The 24,587-nt window shown below is 39.9% G+C and overlaps 1 protein-coding gene across 1 annotated transcript in view; it reads left to right on the top strand.

The window, feature by feature from the left end:
• LOC102830793 (cytidine monophosphate-N-acetylneuraminic acid hydroxylase-like) overlaps positions 1-24,587 on the top strand; it is an 83,445-nt gene that overhangs the window by 33,936 nt on the left and 24,922 nt on the right. Inside the window, exons 5-8 of the mRNA XM_006872825.1 lie at positions 4,456-4,603; positions 5,529-5,610; positions 6,687-6,824; positions 21,003-21,138. Coding sequence (XP_006872887.1) covers positions 4,456-4,603; positions 5,529-5,610; positions 6,687-6,824; positions 21,003-21,138 — 504 coding nt within the window. The remainder of the gene's footprint in view (positions 1-4,455; positions 4,604-5,528; positions 5,611-6,686; positions 6,825-21,002; positions 21,139-24,587) is intronic.

Genomic DNA, 24,587 nt, shown 5'->3' on the forward strand with positions numbered 1-24,587 from the left:
TGTACAGGGTTTCCGAGGCTGTAAATCTTTATGGGAACAGAAAACCTCATCTTTCTCCCTGGAAACAGCTGGTAGTTTCGAACTGCTGATTTTGCAGTTCCACAGCCCGATTCATAACCGCTACGTTACCAGAGCTCCTTAAAAGGGAAGAATAGGGTCAGCATTTCTCACATTGAAAGATCAGAAAAAAAAAACTCCAAGCCTCAATTTGTAATATTCATGTTTTTTTTTTCAATCATGCGTGATGATAGGCAAACAAAGTGATTCTGATGTTATTATCTAAGACAAAAGTATTTTTCCTGAATTTATAAATAATAGGGTAATCATAAATGCCCTTCAAGGAAATCACAAATAAAATCCCAAACTCCAGTACCAAAGAGTTAGTGTAGGAATTTAGAATATTTTTTAGCCATGGGTACTATAGAAGATCTGTGAAAATTGTGGATGTTTTCTCTGTAAAAAATTAATTACATGTTCACACAAACTATGTATTCAAAGTCAGAATAACCCTGAAGTCCCTCCATGATATCTCAAGGAGGTCAAGAAATAAAAAATTTAAATATCCTGATCTAATAATAGGAGTACTGGATAGAGGACCTCTCCAGTTACAATTACCACATTAACATTAATGAAATGTCAGGCACTGAACTAATCTACCAAACTGCTCTTTAAAAATCACAAGCCTCATAGTCTGAAGAGGGGAAATAATACCAAAATGCTTGCCTGTCTTATGAATATTGGTTTCCTTTGCCTACTATTGTAAAATAGACACTTCAGTGGGATAGAAAGGAATGTTGGGAAACATGACTTCAGAAAGCTTGTAAACTCGTCTTCAGCCTATAATTGATTGGAATACCTAAAAGGGTCCTAGAACTTGCCCAGTGAAATAGGTTTCTTACGGAGTCTTTGCAGTGTATATAGCAACTTAGGTGGGATCCTGAGTCTCATCCAGAACCTTCTGAGGTGGGACATTCATACTAGAAAGGACAAGCAGACCAATCTGGAACAGCTAGAGGAGCAGAAGATACATCTTCAAAGGAAGATCTGCAGGAAAAACCCCAAACAAAAATGGCAATATGATTTGCTACTACAAGAATAAGCAAGTTATTTGCTGGGAAGCCATCAAGGCAAGCAATCAAGTCCCTTCAGGACAAACCCCCCTCCAAGACTGAAACTCAAAGGAAACAAATGAGCAGGCATGTAAGCTTGCTGGCAACCACATTGGCCTACTGGTGAGTGGAAGAGGGGGAAAGTCAGCAATGAAGAAATGGGCTGAGTTCAACCATATTCCATAGACTCCCATTGACCTGGAGATGAGAGAGAGAAGAGGAAGGACTGGTTGGTCCAAAGTGTGGTGAGACCTGGAGACATCTGACCTCATGGACAAGGACATAGCTATGGAGGGCTAGAGCTGAGAGTGAAGCATCCAGCTGATATGAAGTAAGGGGAGACACACAAGAACACCCAAAGTTGCAGACAATACCCATTTGACCTAGCCTCGATGGCTTGATAATCAGAACTCGACTATTGTTGTTGTTAAGTTCTGTTGAGTCAATTCCAACCCATAGCAACCCAATACAGAGTTTCTGAGAAGCAGCTGGTGAGCTTGAATCGCCAACCTTGAAGTTCAAATGGATTTGCAGTCTGTCACATTAACCCACAGTGCCACACCAGGACTCCAGAACTCAACTAGAGAAAGATAAAAAAACATAATTTTTGATAAAGGAAACGAGAGTAAACTGCTACAGTTTGATGAACTTGACCTATACTCATGGATGTAGTAGCTCAAAATACCAATTGAAAGGGGAGGAGTCTTCACATCAAGTATCAATCCTATCCCCTCTATATACAGGGTAGACAGGGATGGGCAACTTAGACATTGGCTACCTAAAATGAGGGGGTGATAAAGGCACAAAGTGACTAGCTTACATGTTTTCAAGAGGGAGTTTAGTTAAGAGTGTTCAGGGGAAGATAGAATTCCCACTGAATGAAGTTTTCATATTCTCTAGATGGGTCTGGTGAAATGAGATGGGGATAAGATTCTTATGATTCAATAGAGAGTAAATGTTGTCATGACTAATTGCTAACTGCTTTCATGTCACAATTGTAAAGGTAGAAGTTTTGTAACAAAAGGGGAGAGGGTATTTAATCTTACAGTCCAGAAACAGAGGATCCTAGGACCATCAAGGGAGAAGAGCACAAGCGGAATGTGGGACCCTATCCAAAGAAACAGAGACACCAGAGAAGGAGGCAAGGCAGAGATGAAGACATGGAAAGAGGGAGTATTTGAGGACTCTGGACTCATGGAAAGAGAGGGACTGAGTGCTGGTGGCCAAGAGGCATGCTTGCAGAATATGTCCTTTGGTTGTTCAAATTATTATATATTCCTGAGTGTTTTTGTGTACATCTCCCCACCCCAACCCCCAACCCCCCAAATAAAGAAAAACAGAGGGAATGGAAGCAAATACTGTTGAATGATAATGCATAGAGGAGATTGTAATCATTGCAATGAAATGGTGATGTAAATCCAATATTCTCCCATGTAAACTATCACTCAGTTAACCATTAAAAAAAAAAAAAAATCACCAGCCTCTACATAATTTCTCTATGGGCAAAAGATTGAATGATTCAGAAAGCATCAAAATAAGACGGAAGGTATACACAGAGTCACTGTGCCAAAAAGCAATGTTCAATGTTTAAACATTTAAAGATAAAGCATATGACGAAGAACTAATGGTTAATGAAGGAAAAAGGACAAGGTGCACTGAAAACATTGAGCAAAAATGAACCTCTAGGAATTGATTGAACACATGTTGAAATATTTCAACAAGCTGATTAAGTACTGGAGGCACTCATTCATCCATGCCAAGAAATTTGGAGGACAGCTATCTGGTCCTCCAATTGGAAGGGATCCATATTTATATCCATTTCAAAGAGAGGTGACCCAATGGAATGTGGAATCACCTAACAATCTCATTAATATCACATGCAAGTAAAAGTTTGCTGAAGATAGTTTAAAAAAGAAGTTCAATAGAGCATTAACAGGAAACAATAACAGAAATGCAAACCCAATTCAGAAAAATGATGTGTAATGAGAAATATTATTGCTGATGTCAGGTGGATCTTGGCTGAAAGTAGAGAACATCAGAAAGATGTTTAGTTATGCTTTAATGACTATGCAAAGGCTTTCAACTGTGTGAATCATGACAAGCTATGGGTAGCACTGCAAAGAATGGGTATTCTAGAACACTTAATTGTGCTCATGAGGAATCTGTGCATAGTCATTCAAACAGAACAGGGGGATATTGAATGATTGAAAATCAAGAAAGATGTTTGCCAGGGTTGTATCCCTTTTCACCATACTTAATTATTCCTTAGGTTGAGCAAATAATCTGAGAAACTAGAGTATATGAAGAAGAACACGGCTTTGTAACTGGAGGAAGACTCAACCTCCAATGTGCAGATGACAAAAATTTGTTTGCTGGAAGCAAAGAGGACTCAAAATACTTACTGATCAAGATCAAAGATCATAGTCTTCAATATGCATTTAACCTCAATGCAAAGCAAACAAAAATCCTCACAACTGGACCAATGAAAAATATCATGATAAATGGAGAAGAGATTGGAGTTGCTAAAGACTTCATTTTGCTTGAATCCACAATCAATGCTCTTGTAATCAGCAGTTAAGAAATCAAAGGATGTATTGCATTAGGAAAATCGACTGCACAAGACCTTTTAAAAGTGTGCAAGAGCAAAGGTAATCAGTTTGACCTTGAGATTAAAAGCCTGACTCATAACCATTATGCTATCAGAACTCCTTAGAAGTTAAGGTATAATATTAAAAAATATTTGTGCAATTGATTGTGTGATGGTTGATTGTAGTTTTCCTCTACATTGTATAGCCTTTCTAACTGGTAAGCTCTGACCTTCCTTAAGGACAAAGGACACATTATTTGTCGATCAAACTTTGAAGTGTGGCTGCCAGCCTTGGGAGGCTGGAAAACCCTGACCCATGGAATCTCCTTATCCAGTGCTATGGTCCAGCCTTGTCTCATTGAGAGATGCTGATTGAGGAGTGAAAAGAAATGGAGATTGTGACACTCTTCACCTATTCACAACTTCTGCAGTCTGTCTTTTCCATTTTGCACCTTCTGTTAAAACGACTCCTACTCAAAGCAGCATCAGTGTAGTAGATGGAACTTGTACCCTTGGTTGATGTTTACATGGCATGGCATATGATATCTTCTAATGATAAAGAGTAATCTTCTAGAAAACTCTTTTTGCCATTACAGGCACTCTTGAGTAGAACCTGTTCTAGATTTGGGTCAGAATCTGTTTTTATAGTTCCTTTCTTCTTAGATAACATGTTGGTTTAAGGAGCAAACAGTCTCTTGTACTAAATAATCCTTTTTTTTTTTTTTTCACCTTTCAATCATTCCATCTGCCTGATCCTAGCTACCCCACACTGAAGAAGCTTGCCGAGAGAAGACCAGATATTCCCATTTATGTTGGAAACACGGAAAGACCTGTATTTTGGAATCTGACTCAGAGTGGTGTCCTGTTGACAAATATTAATGTTGTGCCATTTGGAATATGGCAGCAGGTCAGATATCTTGGGTTTTTTCCCCCCACACTTTCCAATTTTACTTTCCAGGGTGGATTTCAGGTGAGGTAGTTGCTTTAAAATGAAGGAAACAATGGCCAATTTTACCTTTACTTGGTACTGTGTAAATACAACTGTTTTTTTGAACTCTAAATGGTGGGTAGAACTGTCCTTGGTAAAGATGTTTTTCTTTTCATTTAACCGTAGTATAACTGTCGTTAAGTGCCATTAAGTTGGTTCCAACTCATAGAGACCCTATATAGGGTTTCCACAGAGAGACTGGTGGATTTGAATCATTGGTGTTTCAGTTTAAACTGACATTGTAGTCAGGTACTTATCATGGGACAGACTATCAAATCTAATTCTAAATGAGGGGAATTTCTTCAAATTTAAGTTACTAACTTACCAGTCTCTGCAGAAGATTTATCCTGGCTTTTAAATTTCTATTTATTTATTTTTATTGTGGTTTGGCTGAAAATTTACAGAACACATTAGTTTTCCTTTCAATAATTCATACACATTGTTTCATGACATTAGTTGTGGTCCCCACAGTGTAACAGCACTCTTCCCGCTTCTTTCCAGTGTTCCCCATTTCCATTTGTTCTTCATTCCTGCCCCTTCCTGCCTTCTGAGTTTTGTTTTGGGGCTAATGCTACCCTTGTGTTCTCAGGTGGCTAATTGTTCTGAGGAGTTTGTTCCTGCCTGGTGTTATTGTTCACTTTATAAACTCACTGCTATGCAGTCAATTGTGAGTTATAGTGACCCTATAGAGGATAACCAAGGCTGTACATTTTTACCTAGTTAGCAGCCCAACACCTCACACTTTATAGGTCTGTCGTTTGGATGAAAGTTGGTGCTGGGGAACTTATCAAGTCTTGAATGCAAACCAAGCTGTCATGTTGTTGGGTTTATTGTTAAATCTCAGGTGGATAAGAATCTTCGATTCATGATCTTGATGGATGGTGTTCATCCGGAGATGGATACTTGCATTATTGTGGAGTACAAAGGTATTTTCTTCTCATCAATAATGACAAACAAAACTTTTGTTGGTAAAAACGATAGTAATAGCTATCCAAAATTTCATCCTGTGGTCATTGTTCTCTTTTGTCTTTAGCTTCATAGAATATATTGTTGTTAATTGCCATCTGTTCATTTTCAACTCATAGCAACCTTGTATAGGGCTTTCAAGGAGCAGTTGGTGGGTTTGAACCACCTACTTTGCAGTTAGCAGTCCACTGCTTATCCACACCAGGACTCCTCAAAGAATATAGTGAACTATATTCCTGTCTTAGAAAAATGGGCTATCAGTTAGATAATCTTTGCAGAGAATAAATTGCTGGTATTATAGTCTGTAGTGATAGGTGCAAAGCTTTTCTCATTAGGCAACATATATCTCATATTCAAACCTACCTTTATTGGAGTTCTAGTGTGACTCTGTGGGATAAAGCACTAGACCTCAAGGTCAGTTTGAACCACAAAGTCAGCAGTTCAAACTTGCCACCTATTCCTTGGAAACACTATAGAGGGTCACTATGAATTGGAACCAACTTGATGGCACTTAACAACAATACCTTCATTGAATATTACTTTATATTATATGATAGTATTCTATATACATCTGCCCTTCATGTGAGAAGGTGGCCTTACTGATCCAACAATCAGTTAGGTATGAGCTTTGTATTGAATTGGTAAAAGTTTGGAAGAATTTGTGTTGATCCAGTCACTCTCTTCTCTGTACCCTTTGGACTCAATGTTTGGAGACAGTTGGCTGAGTTTAAGAATTCAGTCTCTGTATAATCCTGGAATGGAACCAAATTAACTGTCCCTGTGTGACACCTATAACTCACCAAGTCAAACAAGATGAATTTGTACACTTAAAAATTCAAAATATGTTCTTAAAGATGTCTTTTTTCTTTCTTTCTTTTTTTTATGTCTTATTCTCTTTTCTTTTTCTTGGACATAAGCAGTTCTTCTATTTACAGATATTAGATTTTACAGTCTACCATCTGTATAGGTTTAGGGATTCAAGCCACAGTTTTTGAGACTTCCCTTTGAATACTCATCCCTCTTTGATTCTCCACAGGTCATAAGATACTCAATACAGTGGACTGCACTAGACCCAATGGGGGAAAACTGCCTGTGAAAACGGCTCTTATGATGAGTGATTTTGCTGGAGGAGCATCTGGTTTTCCAATGACTTTCAGCGGTGGAAAGTTTTCTGGTACTATTTTATATTGAATATAAAAGGAGGCCTGGTGACATAGTAGTTAAGAGCTCAACTGTTAATTGAAATGTCAGTGGTTTCCTCTGCAGAAGTAAACTGTGGCTGTCTGCTTCCATAAATATTACAGACTTGAAAACCCTATGGGGCAGTTCTTCTCAGCCTTATAGGGTTGATATGAGTAGAAATCAACTCCATGGCAATGAGTAATTCAAAGCAAGAAATTCCTGGATGGTGCAGTGATTAAATGCACTTGACTACAAAGAGAACTGTTAGAGGTTCAAATCCACTTAGAGATGCCTCAGAAGGAGGATCTAGTGCTCCACTTCATTGTAAACCCTATGGAGCACAGTTGTACTGTGACACATACAGGGTTGCCATGAGTTGGAATCAACTCTGTTACCATAAAAAAGGCTCTTTATCATCTGTCACTGGTAGAGCCAATATTCAGAGACAAGACTCAGACAATTTACTGAAAATTGATATTCAGGAGAACAGGGGAAATTTTCTTAGATTTGTCTTTTTAAACAAAAGGGGTGGGAGTTTTTATAGAAATTTTGGGTATGAGGTAGGATCCTGTCCTCCTCTCCTCCCCAAGGGATTTCAGGAACTCTCCATTGTCTGTTCATTCAAGGTTCTGTTGCTCTCTCTAACCAAGCTGTCTCTAGCCTGAGTCATTCATCTCTCCAGGTGGCCATCAAAGATGTATGGTGGTTTCAGATCCTGCAATAGGCCTTTCTCAGGGTAGGATTTGACTACTAATTAAAGAAAAAGAACTGATTATTTTTAGAGAAAACTATTGTATTATGATGGTGGGATGGCCATCCAGGGCCTCCTTCTATTATTTTGCTTTGGTCCGGCAAAAATCTCTTATAACACCTTAGGGGTTCTCAGTGCCTCATTTCAATTCCTCTTTTTGTTGTTAGTTTCTCAGTCTTGGGAAACAAGATCTGTCTCTCGTTCTTACGCTACTTCCTGCTGAACGATGGTGCTGTGGGATGAGATACTTTAAATACAGTTTAGCATAATCTGGGAGTGGGGGGTGGACTGAGTGATAAAAATTGGAGACATCCCATTGGATTAGTTGGTAGACATCTTCTGTTTCTGAAGTAGAGGGACTATGTTCTCTAGCAGGGCGAAAACTTCACTCACCTCAACAGTGCTAGCTGTTCTCTAAGCAGCTATCTTTTCTAACTAGGGGACAAATGGACAAATTGGTAATATTATGATTCCTATTTTAAGTAGGGGAGTCAGCCAGAAACCTAAGGTGGGTTCAGCTTTCCCTGTACAAGTTGCATGTGGTCATTTCCATTTGACAAGCTTCTAGCTCTGGGATGGCAGTTTGGAGGAACCACTACCCAGATCCCCTTTCTTCTATAATGGGGTTATATCCTCCCAGCTCACTAATTGCATTGTCACCGGTATTTCTTTTTGTCTGACCTTGGAGATATGGGAATATGATGGGTGGGTTTGAGAGCTTCTCTTCTCAAGTAATTTCATTATCTTGGTCTTGAGTTTTCTCATATTTTACACAATAATAAGTTACAGCATCTAAAGAAGACAAGTCCAGAATGTGAGTGGAGAAATTTCTTTTAAATGTTTTTTTGTGAATTATGTGCTAATTTACATAGGAGATGAGAGAAGTTAGCTTAACATTCATCCTTTCATATATCGTTTCATTGCCATGGTTACAATCCCCTCCATGCATTATCAAACAACCAAAGGATATACCCCGCAAGCCTGCTCCCTGGTCATCAGCACATAGCCCCTCTCCTTCTCTGGGTCTAGACTCCCCAGCTGCTCTATCTCTCCACATCATCGTCTCTGCCTTCATCTCTGGTGTCACTGTTTTTCTGGGTAGGGTCCCGCACTCTGCTCTTCTCCCTTGATGGTCCCAGGGACCTCCTCTCCTGGACTGCAAAGTTAACCACTCCCCTCCTTTTGCTACAAAATGTCTACCTTTACATTTCCAACCCTCACAGTCAGTCTTGATAGCAATTATTCACTATTATACCACAAGAGTCCTATCCCCATCTCCTTTCATCAGCCCCATCCAGACAGATTGGATACTACTCAGTGGAGATTCTACCTTCCTCCACAACCTCTGGATCTAGGCTCCCTCTTGAAAGCTTGTAAACCAGTCACTTCTTGCCTTTGTAGCCTCCCATTTGGGTAGCCAATGTCCAAGTTGTCCATCCCTGTCTACCATGTGTATCGAGGGGGTGGGAATGATCCATAGGTATAGGTCAAGTTCATCAGATTGTATCAGATTACTCTTTTTATCCCCCCTCTTATATTTTCTTCTAGTTGAGCTCTGATTGTCCAGTCATTGAAGCCAGGTCAAGTGGGTATTTTCTACAAATGTGGGTGTTCTTATGCATATGCCCTCAATTCTTATCAACTGAACACTTTACTCTTCACTCTAGTTCTTGTGGCTATGTCATTGACTCTGGGCCCAGGAGTCCCCAGGTCTTGCAGTACTGCTGGTCAACCAGGTAATGGAGAAGTCTTTGTTGTATCTTCGGTTGGTATCAACCATGAGGTCTTTTTGCTGGTTCAAGGTTATCTGAAATCCCAAATGACATTTTTAGCAATACCCTAGTTCCCCAGTCTTATTGTACTATTTAACTGGTTCCACAGGAGTAAGGACCCCATCATTAAACATGGAAGGACTAGAGCATCCCCAACCTGGTCAGGGAGAGAACCCTCTACTTGTAGGACAAAAGGGGTTTTCTTTCCTCTAAGATGATTTTTTAAGATGAAAACCATGAAATTAGGTTAAAAGCTAATAAACAAGCTATCTTATCTCAATAAATTTATACTTGAGCCTAGTTCTGAAGGAGTAAGTGAAGGAGTCGACTTAGTATCCTTCTCATGGTTGCTGGTCCTTCTACACCTTAAATAGTTTAACATCTCCCATGGAGTACCTATGGAGAGGAGTATCCTAGGGGAAAGACAGTCAGAAAGAAATTGATTAATGGTCTTTAAGGTGGGGCATTGTGGCTCTAGAGGATAAGCATTGGACTGTGAGCTACAAGGTCAGGGATTTGAACCCACCAGCTGCTGTAGAAAGATGAGACTTTATGCTCTTCCAAAGATTCACAACTTTGGGAACCCTACACAGGGTCTCCAGGAGTCAGAACCGACATGACAGAACTTAACAACAACAAGGTGGGGCCCAAGGGCTCACAGCAATTCACATTAGCGTTTTAGGAATAGTCTCCCATATGTCACTTCATCAGGCTCAATTTGAGCTTGCTTCTAGGGTCAACTCTGAGCCTGAGTAGGGTTAAGGGAAGCACTTGGTCCCAAGTTAGATTCGTCTGTTGACAAGGTTTTCTCAGGGTCTTCTTTAGGGTGCAGTTCTTCGTCTTAGTTTTTCTAGTTGGTTGGTGTGCAGCTTTCATTTTACTTGGTGAGTTCAGAATCTCCAGCCAACTACTCTCTTGAGATCTTCAGGTGTGATGATTTTCTTCACCTTCTGTGGTGGTGTTTTCCATGATTTGGTCATGTTGTGGTTATGCTTGATCCCACTGCTGTAACCACCATGCCAATCCATCTTGCTTGGTCCTTCACTGACCTTCTACTCTACTAAGCATGACACCCTGTTTAAGGATTGGTTCCACCTAACAACATGCCTGAAGTATGGGACAAAGTCTCACCATCCAGACTACCAAGAAGCACTCTGGTTGCACGTCTGTCAATACGGATCTGCCTGCTCCTCTGGCAGCTCATGGTACCTTCAATATTCCAGTACCATAACTCAAATGCATCAGTTCTTCTTAGGTCTTCCTGAATCATTGTCAACTTTCATATGCATATGATGCTATTGAAAATACCGTGGCTTGGATCAAGCACGCCTTAGTTCCTAAACAGACATTCTTGCTCCTGAACACTTTAAAGAGGTCTTGTGCAGCAGACCTTCCCAATGAAATATGTCTTTTGATTTTTTTGACGGTTACTTATAGGAGTGTTGAACATCAATCTAAGCAAAATTCCCAACAACTTTAATCTCTTCTCTTTTCATCATAATGTAATTTACCAGTCTAGCTGTGACACTACAGTCATCAATCTTCATCATCTAGCATTTTAAGTCCTCTTCACTTCCAGCAAGTGAGTCAGTATGTAGAAGTAGAATGCAAATACTCCAATATGGTCACCCTAGTGTCAATTTAAACCATATCTCTTATCCCTTCTCCTTGCTCCAGCTATACATACCAAAATTCTTTGTTCTCATGCTTTGGTTATACATATGCTAGGAAGGAGCAGACAGCTCCCTCCTCTGACTATGCATACTGAAACTCTTTGTGCTCTAGGAAGAAGCAGACAACTCAATACCTTGTGGTTTTCCTGTCTTTTCTATGTTTCACATGCCATGCTTAATTTTCCTGGCACATGAAGCTTGTATACCCCACGAAATAAAAAGGCCCTAGTTCATGCCCCTCACACAGAAAATCTTGACTGTCCATCTGGCTACCTCTGGAAACAGCTGCTGTTCTCATCCTGGTTATTAAGTTTCCCTGTTTGTAAATGTTTTCTTTTCTTTTCTATGATAAACAAATATCTCTCGGACTGACTCCTGGTTGCTTTTTTGGTCTCTCAGCAACCACATACACTGAACGATTTTCCTTTCTGGGTTTAAATGCAAACACTGTATCATCTGCCGATTATAGTTGATCAATGAGTCTTCCTTTAATCCGATGCCACACTCCTCTTCATACAATCCAGCTTCCTGGATGAGTTCCACCCAGCATACAGACTGAACAAGTATTGTGAAAGAATACAATCCTGGCACACCCCTTCTGACTCGACGGCACTTAACAACAACAACACCCCTTCTGATTCTAAACCATACAGTATCCCTACTGTTTCATTCTAAAACTTGAATAACTGTCTACCCCTACCCCCACCCCACCCCACCCCTGTACATATAAAGGCTCCTCACAAGCACAACTAAATGCATTGGAATACTCACTCTTCACAATGCTATCCATAGCCTGTCATGATCCACACAGTCAAAAGTCTTTGTATAGGCAACAGAGCACAAGCAAGAATCCTTCCAGTATTCTCTGCTGTCAGCTAAGAGGTCTGGGCCATACAGGATAGTTACTGAGGCTGGTTTTCAGAAGGCTTTTAACAGATGCAAATCTTCTGAGATGTGTCCTAGCTCATGCTGAGTTGAGCAGACATGAGTATCTGCTCCCCCTTTTGTTTTGTTGTTTTGTTTTTTTTTTTAGTTGTCCTGTGTGCATGCAAGACCGTTTAGAAGGAGGGTCCTAGTCAAGGCTATTAGTTTTGCCTTTTGTGCAGTCTGGCTGGTCATCTTTTTTGCTATTGCATCCAACTGTTCTGAAAGGTCAGCTATAGGCCTTCTTGGATGTCACACCATGCCCAAGTCTAGCAAAGCACTTAGTCCCATGCTGTTGTTGGTGCACAAATAGGTTTAAAGGGCTTTCTGAAGCCAGGTAGTTATAAGGCAGGGCCTACTATCAATTTGCTCTTGCACTCATTAAAGGCTTTATAGAATTCTGGAGTCCACTCCTGGGGGGCTGTTCTTTTTCCTCCCTTAAAGCCTCGCAAAGGATTTTGTTATTAGTTCAAAGTTGAGTTTTTTCATTTTTCAAAACGCAAACATTTCAAGAAACTTTCTTAGTTGTTTTCAGGAACTGGCTTCCATTTATTAGGTTTTGATAGTTTATTCTGTCATCCTGTTTCCTGTTTTAAAAATTATTTACAGTGTTTTGACTGTGAGTAAGGCTGGAGGTGGAGAAGGGAATGTAGATAAGCAGGCGTTTGTGGGCCCTTCCTCCTTGTCCTCCCTGAAGAAGACTTGTTCCGCCCTTGTCAGAGCCTGCCGCCTGGCCAAATTGCATACCCTTCCTGCTATGAGAGGGCAAGGCCATACCTTCTGCAGTGGTGGAGTATGACTCTGAAGTTCCAGGAAAATTGGGATGTTGGTGGTGTAGAAACCAGGGACAGGTGCTGTTTCTGGAGCAGTCATGGGGGCTTCAAAATATAGAGGCAGGGTAAAGCCCATCCCACATCCCCCCTCAGAGTCCACTGGAACTCCTCTTTAGAGGTCTTCAGCAGCACAGCTGTGGCTATTTGAATTTCCATGACCTTCTGCAGTCCCTGTGTGAGCAGCTGATAGGCACTGGGTAGAGTCTTCCTCTGATATTTATTGATGCATTACAGAGACTCCTGCAGCCAGGGCACTGCTGGAAAGCCTCCATAATTTGTTTCATGGAGAAGGGAAAGCCCATCTCTTTGGTGATGGCCCATAGTATATGGTGCCCTTTTTGCTCCATTGTTCTGTGCAGCCACTTGTTCTGCCAGTGCTTGCTGCATTGCACATAGTCAGGCCAATTTGCCAGTGTTCTCTAGTGGGGTGAGGCGGTTATGGACTGATGCATGGCACACTGTAATGTACATGCCCTGCATGTGGACCCAAATGTCTATCTACAGCTCCATTCCTCAGAGGGGTCATTGGTTAACTAACCAATCTTGCTCTTTGCAGAACAATGGAGCATCCAGTTTCTGCATCTTTCCATAGATGAGACCAAATTCCTAAGGGAATACATTGACCTTATTGTTGTTGCCACAGGCCCCAGCAATACACTGCCGGGTAGCTGATGACATCTAATTCATACTCACCCTACAGCTATGATCCCAAGGGTCTGCGTCATAGTCTATGAGTCAGAACTGACTTGATAGCACTTAACAACAGCAACAGCATTCCTAGGAACAGTTCTTTCACTTTGGTTAGGCAGCAGGCTAGGAACTCTACAGAGGAATAAGATATTAGGAGATGGTCCTCTAGGGCTTTGGTTGTACTAGCCTGTGTTACTCGAGCTTCTTGTTCTAAATGCAGCTCATCCTTCAATCTCTGTGCTTCTGTTCATGTAGCCATCTCCACTTTTGTAGTGGCATGGACAGCACATAAAAGGACCAGGCTACTGAGGTGACCAACACCTAGTGTCCTCCTTAGACTTACAGACCCCAACTCTCTGTAGGAGTTCCAGCAATCCTTGTGGCATTTTGGGGACATTCCCCCATTCTCTAGCAACTTTGCTAAGAGAACAAACATGGAGACTGATGGCCATCCCAGGTTTCCGCCCCCATGGAGTTCCTATTCCTTCCCATCTTGTTTCAGGAGTCCTGGGTTTTTTGGGACTCCTGGTTGGCTTGCCGATTGAGTTTAAACACAGAAGGGAAAATCTTTCTGCATATGTGATTGCTGAGAGATTGAAAAAGTGACCAGAAATCAGTCCAAGAGACATTAATTTATTACAGAACAGAAAAAGTGTACAAACAGGGATACTTACAAACTAGGAGGAGAACAGTGGCTTTTTCCAGTGGTGGCTGGCTGGGCAGCCAAGATTTTCTGTGTGATGGATGTGGACTAGGATCTTTTAATATAATGGGGTATACAAGTTTCATGAATCAGGGTAGTTAAGGGTGGTATATGAAACATGGAAAAAGCAGGAAAATCACAAGGTGCTGGGCTACCTGGCCCTTCCCAGAGAACAAAGAGTTTCAGTATGCATAGCGGGAGGAGGGGGCTGTGTGCCCCTTCCTAGCATATGTATAACTAAAACATGAGAACAAAGAGTTTTGATATGCATAGTGGGAGCAGGGGGAAGGGACAGGAGATATGGTTTGAATTGACATTAGGGTAGGCATTGTGGAACATTTGCACTCTTATCTCCACACTCCCTCACAGACCCTGGCGCCCTTTAGGGGAGCTGGTCCAAACAGGACTCTTGTGTCTCAGACAGTTACTCATACCAACTGGAGTGCCAGATTATCAGAAAAGTGGTTCTTTATCACCTGCTGCTGATAGAGCCAATATTCAGAGACAAGACTGAGAGCATAGAGCAAAGTGTTATTTGAATATCGATATTCAGGAGAATAGGAGACAACGTCTCAGCATCTATCTTTCCCAACAAAAGGGGAAGGGAGTTTTTATAGGGATTTCGGGTGTGAGGTAACCCCACCCCCAAGGGAACTCTCCATTGTCTGTTTATTCAAGGTCCTGTTGATTCTCCTAATCCAGCTGTCTCCAGTTGGTGGTTATCAGTGGCCATCAATATGCATGGTGGTTTAGTTTCCTGAAATAGTCCTGGGACAGGGTTTGACTACTAATTAAAGGCAAAGAAGTGACTACTTTTAGAGAAAAATATTGTATTATGTTCTAAGAAACACAGCTGACTGCAGGACTCTGGGAGCTAACAGTGCATCTAGGAAGTACAGTTAAGCAGAATATTGCACTTTCAAAAGGCTACATTGCTTCTCTATGGAGTATCTCTACCAGCTCTTCTCTTGGAAAAACTGCTAATATTAGTAAAACCTTATTACAGTTGCCCTCAGTGAACTTTTTGGTTGTAAAATGGGGGGTGTTCAAAGCCAGAACGTATTAGATTTTAAATGATCTCTGAAATCATTTATTTTCATTTATCGAATCCCTTTTACTTACAAAGAGCAGGTGCTAAGCACTTGGATAATATAAAGATAAGACTCAGACTCACTCATGCCAGCTTGTTTGTAGTGATTTGCAGAGGGCTTTCTAAGCACTCTTTTAGATGGTTCTCAGAAGAGTCTTTTGAGAGGAACTATAGACAATTACTTTACACCTAATTTACAAATTAGTTAAAATCAAATGACATATCCTAAATCTTATCCACTTTAGCCAGAGTCCTGGTATGGTGCTGTGGGTTAATGCTCCAGACTGCAAAGCCATTTGAATTGCAAGTTCGGTGGTTCAAGCTTACCAGCTGCTCCTCGGAAACCCTGTACAGGGTCGCTATGGGTCGGAATTGACTCGTCGACACTTAACAATAGCAACATTGTATTATGGTGGCAGGATGGTCATTTGGGCCTACTTCTATTATTTTGATTTTTTGTTGTTGTCAAGTGCCTTCAAGTTGCATTAGCCCATAGTACCACACCAGAGCTCCTAGCTGAGTGCAAACCGTTGGCACCACCCAGGCACTTTGGAAGCCAATTTGTAACAAACTAAAAGCTAGCTCAAAATATGATAATGATGAGGGAAGACATACAAGAACACCCAAACTTGCAGATAATACCCATTTGACCTAGCCTCAATGGCTTGATAATCAGAACTCGACTAGAGGAAGATTAAAAAAAATTAATTAATTAATTAAAGAAAAAAATTTTTTTTTAAAGAAACGAGGGTAAATTGCTACAATTTGATGAACTTGGTATATATATTCATGGATATAGTAGCTCAAAATACCAACAGAGAGGGAAGGAGTCTTCATATCAAATATAAATCCTATCTCCTCTGTATAGAGGGTAGATAGGAACGGGCAACTTAGACAATGTCTACCTAAAATGAGGGGTGAAAAGGCATAAAGTGGAGGAAGATAGAGTTTCCACTGAATAGTTTTCATCCTGTCTATATGGGTCTGGTGAAAAGAGATGGGGATAAGATTCTTATGATTCAGTAGTGAGTAATTGTTATATCATGATTAATTGCTACTTGTCACAATTATAAAGGTAGAAGTTTTGTAACAAAATCAGGGGAGTAGTTAATCTTACAATCCAGAAACAGAGGACCCTATGACCATTAATGGAGAAGAGCACAAGCGGAATGCAGGATCTTATCCAGAGAAGCAGTGACACCAGAGATGAAGGCAGAGATGAGGACATGGAGAGAGGGAGCAGCTGAGGACTCTAGACTCATGGAAAGAGAGGGACTGAGACCTGGCAGCCAGGAGGCAGACTTGCAGAATGTGCCCTTTGGTGGTAAATTATTACATATGCCTTAGTGTTTGTTTGCTTTTTAAAAAAGAACTAAAATTAATAGAGAGAAATACTGTTAACTGATGGTACATGGAGGGGATTGTAATCCAATCAAAGTATATGATTTATTGAGTGTAAAAGTGCTGATTTGCCCTGTAAACTTTCACTCCATTCACAATAAGAACTTAAAAAAATAATAATATGAAAATAAAACATGAAATAAATACAGAGACAGATAAGTCAAGAAAAAGAATCATTTGGGTTTATGGCGTCTCTAATGAAGCAGCATAGGAAAGGTGTGTGATTGGTAATCCCGGCTTAAATGTTCTTGGTAAACTCAAGATATGGTTAAAGGAAAGAATTCTTAACATCTTACAATCAACTTCAATGACCCCAAAAGCAGAATCCTCATATTAAAATAAAAGAAGTTTCCTTCAGTACAAGTTATAGACTTCTCCTGACACAGACCTGCCTGACCCTTTTCCTAAAACACAGTCACCCTCTTGTCTGTCTTTCCCCCTGTTTTCCTGCTATCTAACACGGGAGACATTCTCAAATTGTACACCCCTGCCTAAGCCTCAGTTTCATTAAATATTCTACACTTTTGCCTAAGCCTCAGTTTTATTAAAAGGGACTTCAAAAAGTTCCTGAAAAAATGCCATGATTTTTTTTTAACCATGAAAAAAGAAGTTTAATATTTTAACAAAATTAATAATATGAATTCTACTATTTATTGCAGAGTAAATATGAAGTTTAGAATAATCTGAACATCTCAGAAAATCCTGAGCATATTCTTTTTTTTACACTTTTATTGTGAATTAAGTGATAGTTTTCATGGGAGAACATCAGCTTTACATTCATCCTATTGTATTTTGTCTCATTGCAATGATTACAATCCCTTCCATGCATCATTATTCAACAGCATTTGCTTCCATTCCCTGTTTTGTTTTTTTGGTACACTGAAGCACTCAGGAATATATAACCGTTAAAACAACCAAAGGTTATACCCCACAAGCCTGCCCTCTAGCCACTAGCACACAGCCCCTCTCCCTCCCTGAGTCCAGCGTCCCCAGACACTCCATCTCTCCATATCATCCTCTCTGCCACATCTGCATCACTGTCACTGCTTCTTTGGATAGGGTCCCGTACTCCACTTTTCTCCCTTGATTCCTCTGCATCTGGACTGCAAGTCCATGATCTTTTTTTGAAAAAAAAAAAAAAACTTTTTATTGTGAATTGAGTAAAGGTTTACAGAGAAGAGCATCAGTTTTACATTCACCAAATCTTATACACTTTGTTTCATCTCAATGATTGCAATCCCTCCTTGTAACAACAGGAGGTTCTTATTTCCATTCTACCCTCTTTTCAACCCATCTAAACTTTGTCCTTAGGTAAATGTTGCTCTTTTGTTTTGACCATTCCTAACTAGCATTGTTGTCTCCCTGTATATCTGTCTACCACTTGGTTGAAAATTGGGGCATGAGGGTGAATTCCGTTTCAGACCTGACGGGTGGCTGAGGACTTACTGGTCATAAAGAGACAGGAGAAACATGATACTATAGGTATTATCTTTTAATTCCATTTTTTCTGAAAAAAATTTTAAGTCCCTCTTATAATGTGCTGTATTCAGCAAGGAGGCCCATCTGAGATAAACAATTTAAGAAATAAAATCAAGAATAAAAATGGATCCAAAATATCACCACTACCACTGATTCACAGAAGACTGGAGGATGTGCTTTACATCTGTTGGCCAGATGGGTCTGCTAATCCTAGATCCTAGAATTAGACCAAATGATTGGTTCAGTCTCAGGGAGTACTGATCTGGGGTGGGCTTCACCTTGCAGCAGTGAATCTCTGTAAAACTTACAACATATAGAAAGACAGAAAATTCTTGCTTGCTGTGGATAAGCTAATTGTTTGTTTTGTAAATGATTTATTGTGATAGTTTACATGGGAGAACATTAGTTTTACATTCATCTTATTGTATATTGTTTCATTGCCATGATTACAATCCCCTTCATGCATAATCAATCAACCAAAGGGTATACCCTGCAAGCCTGCCCCTGTTGTCAGCACACAGCCCCTCTCCCTCTCTGGGTCTAAAGTCCCCAGCTGCTCCATCTCTCTGCGTTATCGTATCTGCCTCCATCTCTGACGTCACTGCTTCTCTGGGTAGGGTCCCGCAACACCGCTTTTCTCCCTTGATGGTCCCAGGGACCTCCGCTTCTACACTGCAGTTAATCACTCCCCTCCTTGCTACAAAATGTCTACCTTTACATTTCCAACCCTTACAAGCAGTCCTTATAACAATTATTCACAATTGTATCACAAGAGAGGATAGGCTAATTCTTAAAAGAAATAATATAGAGCAGAGCTGAGCATTCCAGAATTCTCTCCAAAGTGACCAGTCAGAGCAGTCATTCTAGGTCTCTGTGTACAGAATGAAGAAAGAGGAATGAAGCCAGAAGTGTCAGCTCAGTGGACTTCCTGTCACTTGGAAGGAAACACCAAAACACCAGAAGTGGGGTGGAATCTTCGTACCCTAACAATCAGCAACTTTCGTTCATTTGTGGGTGTGCACAGCCATGCACACATGCACAAGCTTTTTTTTTTTTTTTTAATTTAAGGTTTTTATTGTGGATTGAGTGAAAGTTTCCAGGGCACATCATCAGTTTCACATTCAACAATTCATATAACTTGTTTCATTACATTGATTATAATCCCCTCCATATACCATCAGTTAAAAGTATTTCTCTTTATCCACTTTAGCTTTTTTTGAAAAAAAAAACACACAAACAAAAAAACCCACTCAGGCATATATAATAAATTACATCTCCAAAGGGCACATTCTGTAAGTCTGCTTCTGGCTACCAGCTCTTAGTCCTTCTCTTCTTAGTTGATGAATCTAGAGTCCTCCATGCCCCCATCTCTACCTCCATCTCTGGTGCTGCTGCTTCCCTGGATAAGGTCCCACATTCTATTTGTGTGTTCCTCTCTTGATGGTCCTAGGGTCCTCTGTTTCTGGACTGTAAGATTAATCACTCCCCCTTTTTTTTTTTTTTTTTTTTTGTTACCACAAGCTTTTTAAAGAGATCTGGAATATGCCAAAACATTAGTAGTGGTTATGTCGGAGTTATGGTTCACTTACATTTTTCTGTGTTTACCAGGCTTTCCCAGATGACATTGCTCTACATGTATTGGGTCCTGCCTTCTTCTCTAGCCTTCTTTACTATCAGTCTTCCCCTTGCTGTACAGCAGCCCACCTGGCCTGATTTTTTGTTTCTCAGACCCAACCCTCCAAATGCACTCCTGTCCAGGTCTTTGTGTTGGCTGTTTCCACTGTCTTGAGTGATCTTTCTCCTGATCTACACACAGCCAGCATCTGTGTCTCTTCATCTGGGTCTCTCAAAGTAAATATCATCTCTTCACTGGCTGCCCCATTGCACCTCACTCAGCCACTCTCCAGTCATATCTCTGTTTAATTTTTTTGGCATCACATCTCTTTGAAATGACCTTATTGACTTACTTGTTAATTATTTGATTCTCTCACTAGATTGAATGCTCCAAGAAAGCAGGGCTCTGCTTTGTCTTACTTATCACTGGATTCTCAGAGCCTAGAATCATGTCTGAAACATAGTAGGTGTTCAGTAAATATTGTTGCATGAATGAATAAGCAAATGAACAGACTAGCAATGTGTGAGGTAGGCAGCATTATTCCAAGTTACAGAAGAAGAAACATGCTTAAAAGAATGCATGTAGGTAATTTGCCCATGACTTCACCACCAATAGGTGGTGGAGCTAGATTTTTATCCTCAATTTGGCTGTAACACCCATGCTCTTAACCACCATGCATTGCCAAGTTCTGATGAATATGCTTTGCTTTTAAAATCCATTAAGTTGATGAAGTCATTTCCATGTTAGTAAAAAGATAATAATTTTAAGGATTACAGTGCCTTTAAAATGTTTATGTATGCAATGTACAACTATGCATGCCACCCTGTTCATTAGGGTCCTAATGAATTGTTATAGACAAGGAGGGGTCTCAGTGCCTTTGGCTGGTCTGAAACATTATTCTACTAATGAACTAGGATACTGTTGGTTTATTTCCAACCAAAATATTAGTTTTTTTGTGGGATTATTTTCCCCCACAAAATATTCCCCCACTGGTGGTGGCAAGTCAACTCTGACACCACAGAACAAAGTAGAACTGCCACAGAGGGTCCAAGGCTGTAGATCTTTATGGAAACAGACTGAGGAAACTGAAAAAAGGGAAACCCCTCCTTCCACTAGTGATCCATGGAGCTTTGCTCTATTTCTGTTGCAGCTGCCTGTCCATTTTCTCTCCTGGTGGAACTTTTGTTTCCCTGTTATTTCTGAACAGAGGAAACTCTAATGTGAATCTTGTCATTTCAGAGGAATGGAAAGCCCAGTTCATCAAAACCGAAAGGAAGAAGCTCCTCAACTACAAGGCCCAGCTGGTGAAGGACCTGCAGCCCCGGATTTATTGTCCCTTTGCTGGGTATTTTGTGGAAGCCCATCCATCAGACAAGTATGGCTTGTTCATCAATCTTACACATAAGTTAATGCATGCTGGAATGAGTGACTTGGCTGTGAATGCAACATGAAAGGAGAAATGAACGTTATTAGTAAGAGAATGTGAATAAAGACCAATCTCGACAGCCAGAGTTAGATCAGATTCGCTCTGCTAGGATCCCCAGGAAAGAAGAAGGCAACTAGTAATCATGAAGCATATGCTAGGAATCAAACTGAGGGCCTTTAACTAAATCAGTACATCAATCCTCCCAACGACTCTGTGGGTTAGGTATCATTTAGACATTTTGCAGACAGGGAATCTGAAACTCAGAGAGATGAAGGAACTCATTGTATTTAATGACTCATTGGATTTAATCATTGATCCCTGACATATGAGCTAGAATTGGCTTGATGGTAAGGTTTCTGCTAGCTCAGAGGAGCTCTGGTGGCATAGTGCTTAAACACTCAGCTGCACACCAGAAGGTTGGCAATTTGACCCTATCAGCTGCACCACAGGAAAAGATGTAGCAATCTGCTTCTGTAAAGATTTTCAGCCTTGTAAACCCTATGGGGCAGTTCTACCCTGTCCCATGGGGTCACTATGAGTCCGAATTGACTCCATAGCAATAGGAACAGAAAGCCTCATCTTTCTCCCATGGAAGAGCTGGTAGTTTCGAACTATTGACCGTGAGATTAGCAGCCTGTTTCGTAACCACTGTGCTACCAGAGCATGTTTAAACTCTGTGTTTTCATTGTAATGGTCAAACAAATGACTTTCCTAACAGTGGGTGTTGCCACAAGATTTCATAAATTCAAGTACCCAAACTTACCGTTCTTTTTACAATCACTTTAATAGCTAATAAAAATTATGCTGCAATGGGCTCATGCATCAGACTGCAAAGTCGTTAGAACTGCAAGGTCAGTGGTTCAAATTCACCAGCTGCTCCTTGGAAACCCTATACAGGGTTGCTATGGGTCAGAATCGAGTTGACAGCATTTAACAACAACAACAACAATCATTTGTAAAGTTAGATTTAACTTTTAGTACAATGCTTTTCAGGTATGAGTTTCTATTCCAGGGAACACTAACATTTTAGACACATTGCTGTAGTCAATCTTAACAACTGTCTCTAGATGCCAATTGTCCTTCTTCAGGACTTTACTAAATGCCAGGGGCTTGAACTGGAGAAGTACTAAAACATAGACCCTATGATTGAAATGAAAATATCAAAACTTTCATTTGAATTACTAAGTCTGAACTAAAAACCTTTGCAAGATTATGAGTGTTCTTTGAAATTTTGTCCAATACAGGAATATAGGAATTGTCTAATATGGTAATTACTATACAGGAGACCCGGTGGCACTGTGGGTTAGGCACTGGGCTGCTAACCACAAAGTCAGTTGTTTAAAACCACCAGCTGCTATGTGGAAGAAAGATGAAGCTGTCTGCTTCTATGAAGATTTATAGTCACTATAAATCAGAATCTCCTTAATGACCATGGGATTATTACTATTATTTTTGGTAGACACATGGGATCCTTGAGCACTTGAAATGTGGCTAATATGAATGATGAAATGAATCTTTAATTTTCAGTTGTTTTAAAACTGAGGAGTATAAAATGATATCTGAAAAATATAATTTTATTGTTTGTCTAGAAAAAAATGTGCCACTTAAATTATTGTACTGTGTAAGAATGTATTGTGGTTGTGGGTTTTTGATGTGTACACTGGTTATGGGTTTTCACATAAATGTATTATTGATCTGGTTAGTGTAATAGATAAATTCAATTTGAGTGATTACAGTTCTATGCATGAACATATACAGAAATCACAACGTGTTTAATTGAATGTCTAATGTAGATGACTTACATTATAATAATAACTCTCTTAATTATAATTGATAATTATATTGAAATAGTAATTATAACATAAATTACTTTTCTAGTTTAAGTAAAACATGGATACATTTTTATATTTAAAATGAAGGCACTTACTGATGTAGAATTGAGAACAGATGCCAAAACTAGTACCACACTGGAAGCAAAGCTAAAGGGAGACTGGAAAAAAAAAAGGCTTGTTACAAATTTCATTATGAATAGCAATTTAAATTTGTTTCCACAGAGCAAAATATCTGTTGTGTAAAAAAAATTGTTTTGAAATGATAGAGTTGACAGTTATTAAGAGACATTTTCAATAAATATATAGAGAATCTGAGAAGAAATTTGCTCCCAACAGTCAACAAAGAATTGATGAAGTTAGTCACTTGAAACCAGAATTAAGCATTCCAAATCATTCTTTAATGATTGTCACTTTAGCCAGTTACAATTGACTTGGATACTTTCACTAAATAAGAAAGCAAAGAGTTCCTGGGTGGTGGACCTTTTCACTACTAGCTGAAAGGTTGGTAGTTGAGACACGCCCATGCTGGTAAGGAAGATGAGACATGAATAATCAGTCATAAAGAACTCAGCAACAGATAGGCACAGACAAAGTGCTACAGAAAAATGGCTTCCAACTTCTTTTGAACATTCCCCATGATGAAAACAAACAAAATTTGCGTAATTAAATTAAAGTGAGACACGTAACATATAAACATGAAGTAAAATGTATTTAAAAAAAAATTTTTTTTTAAGTGTTAAAGAGCAAAGATGTTACTTTGAGGGCCAAGGAGCACTTAACCCAAACCATGGTATTTTTTTTTATCACATCAAATGCATCCAAAAGCTGGGCAATGAACAAAGAAGACCAAAGAAGAATTGTTGCATTTGAATTGTGGGGTTGGTGAAGAATATTGAATATATCATGGACGGTCAGAAGAACAAACAAATCTGTCTTTGAAGAAGTACACCAGATTGCTCCTTAGATACTTTGGATATGTTACCAGGAGGGACCAGTCTCTCAATATGCTTGGTAAGGACGTCATGCTTGGTAAAGTAGTTGTTGTTGTTGTTAAGTGCTGTCGAGTCGGTTCTGACCCATAGCAACCCTGAACAGGGTTTCCGAGGCTGTAACTCTTTATGGGAGCAGAAAGCCTCATCTTTCTCCCATGGAGCAGCTGGTAGTTTTGAACTGCTGACCTTGAAGTTCACAGCCCAATTCATAACCACTATGCTACCAGAGCTCCTTTGGTTAAAAAAAAGCAGAGAAGGAAAGAGGAAAGACGTCCCAATTTATTTTATAAAAACAACATTAACCTGAAAAATAGGCAAAGACGGGACAAGAAAAGAAAACTACATACCAGAATCCTTCAAGAGCACAGAAGCAAAACTCCTCAGCAAAAAATTATCAAGTCAAATCCAACAATACATATATATAGAAGAAATAATACAACAAAACCAAGTGGGGTTATGGGGTTTATACCAGGAATGTAAGACTGGTTCAATATTTCAAAAAATGAGCCCAACTAATCCATTTTATTAATACACTGAAGTGTCAAATGATCGTATTAACTGATGCAGAAAAACA

Source organism: Chrysochloris asiatica, unplaced genomic scaffold (assembly GCF_000296735.1).
Source record: "Chrysochloris asiatica unplaced genomic scaffold, ChrAsi1.0 scaffold00213, whole genome shotgun sequence".
Classification (NCBI taxonomy): Eukaryota; Metazoa; Chordata; class Mammalia; order Afrosoricida; family Chrysochloridae; genus Chrysochloris; species Chrysochloris asiatica.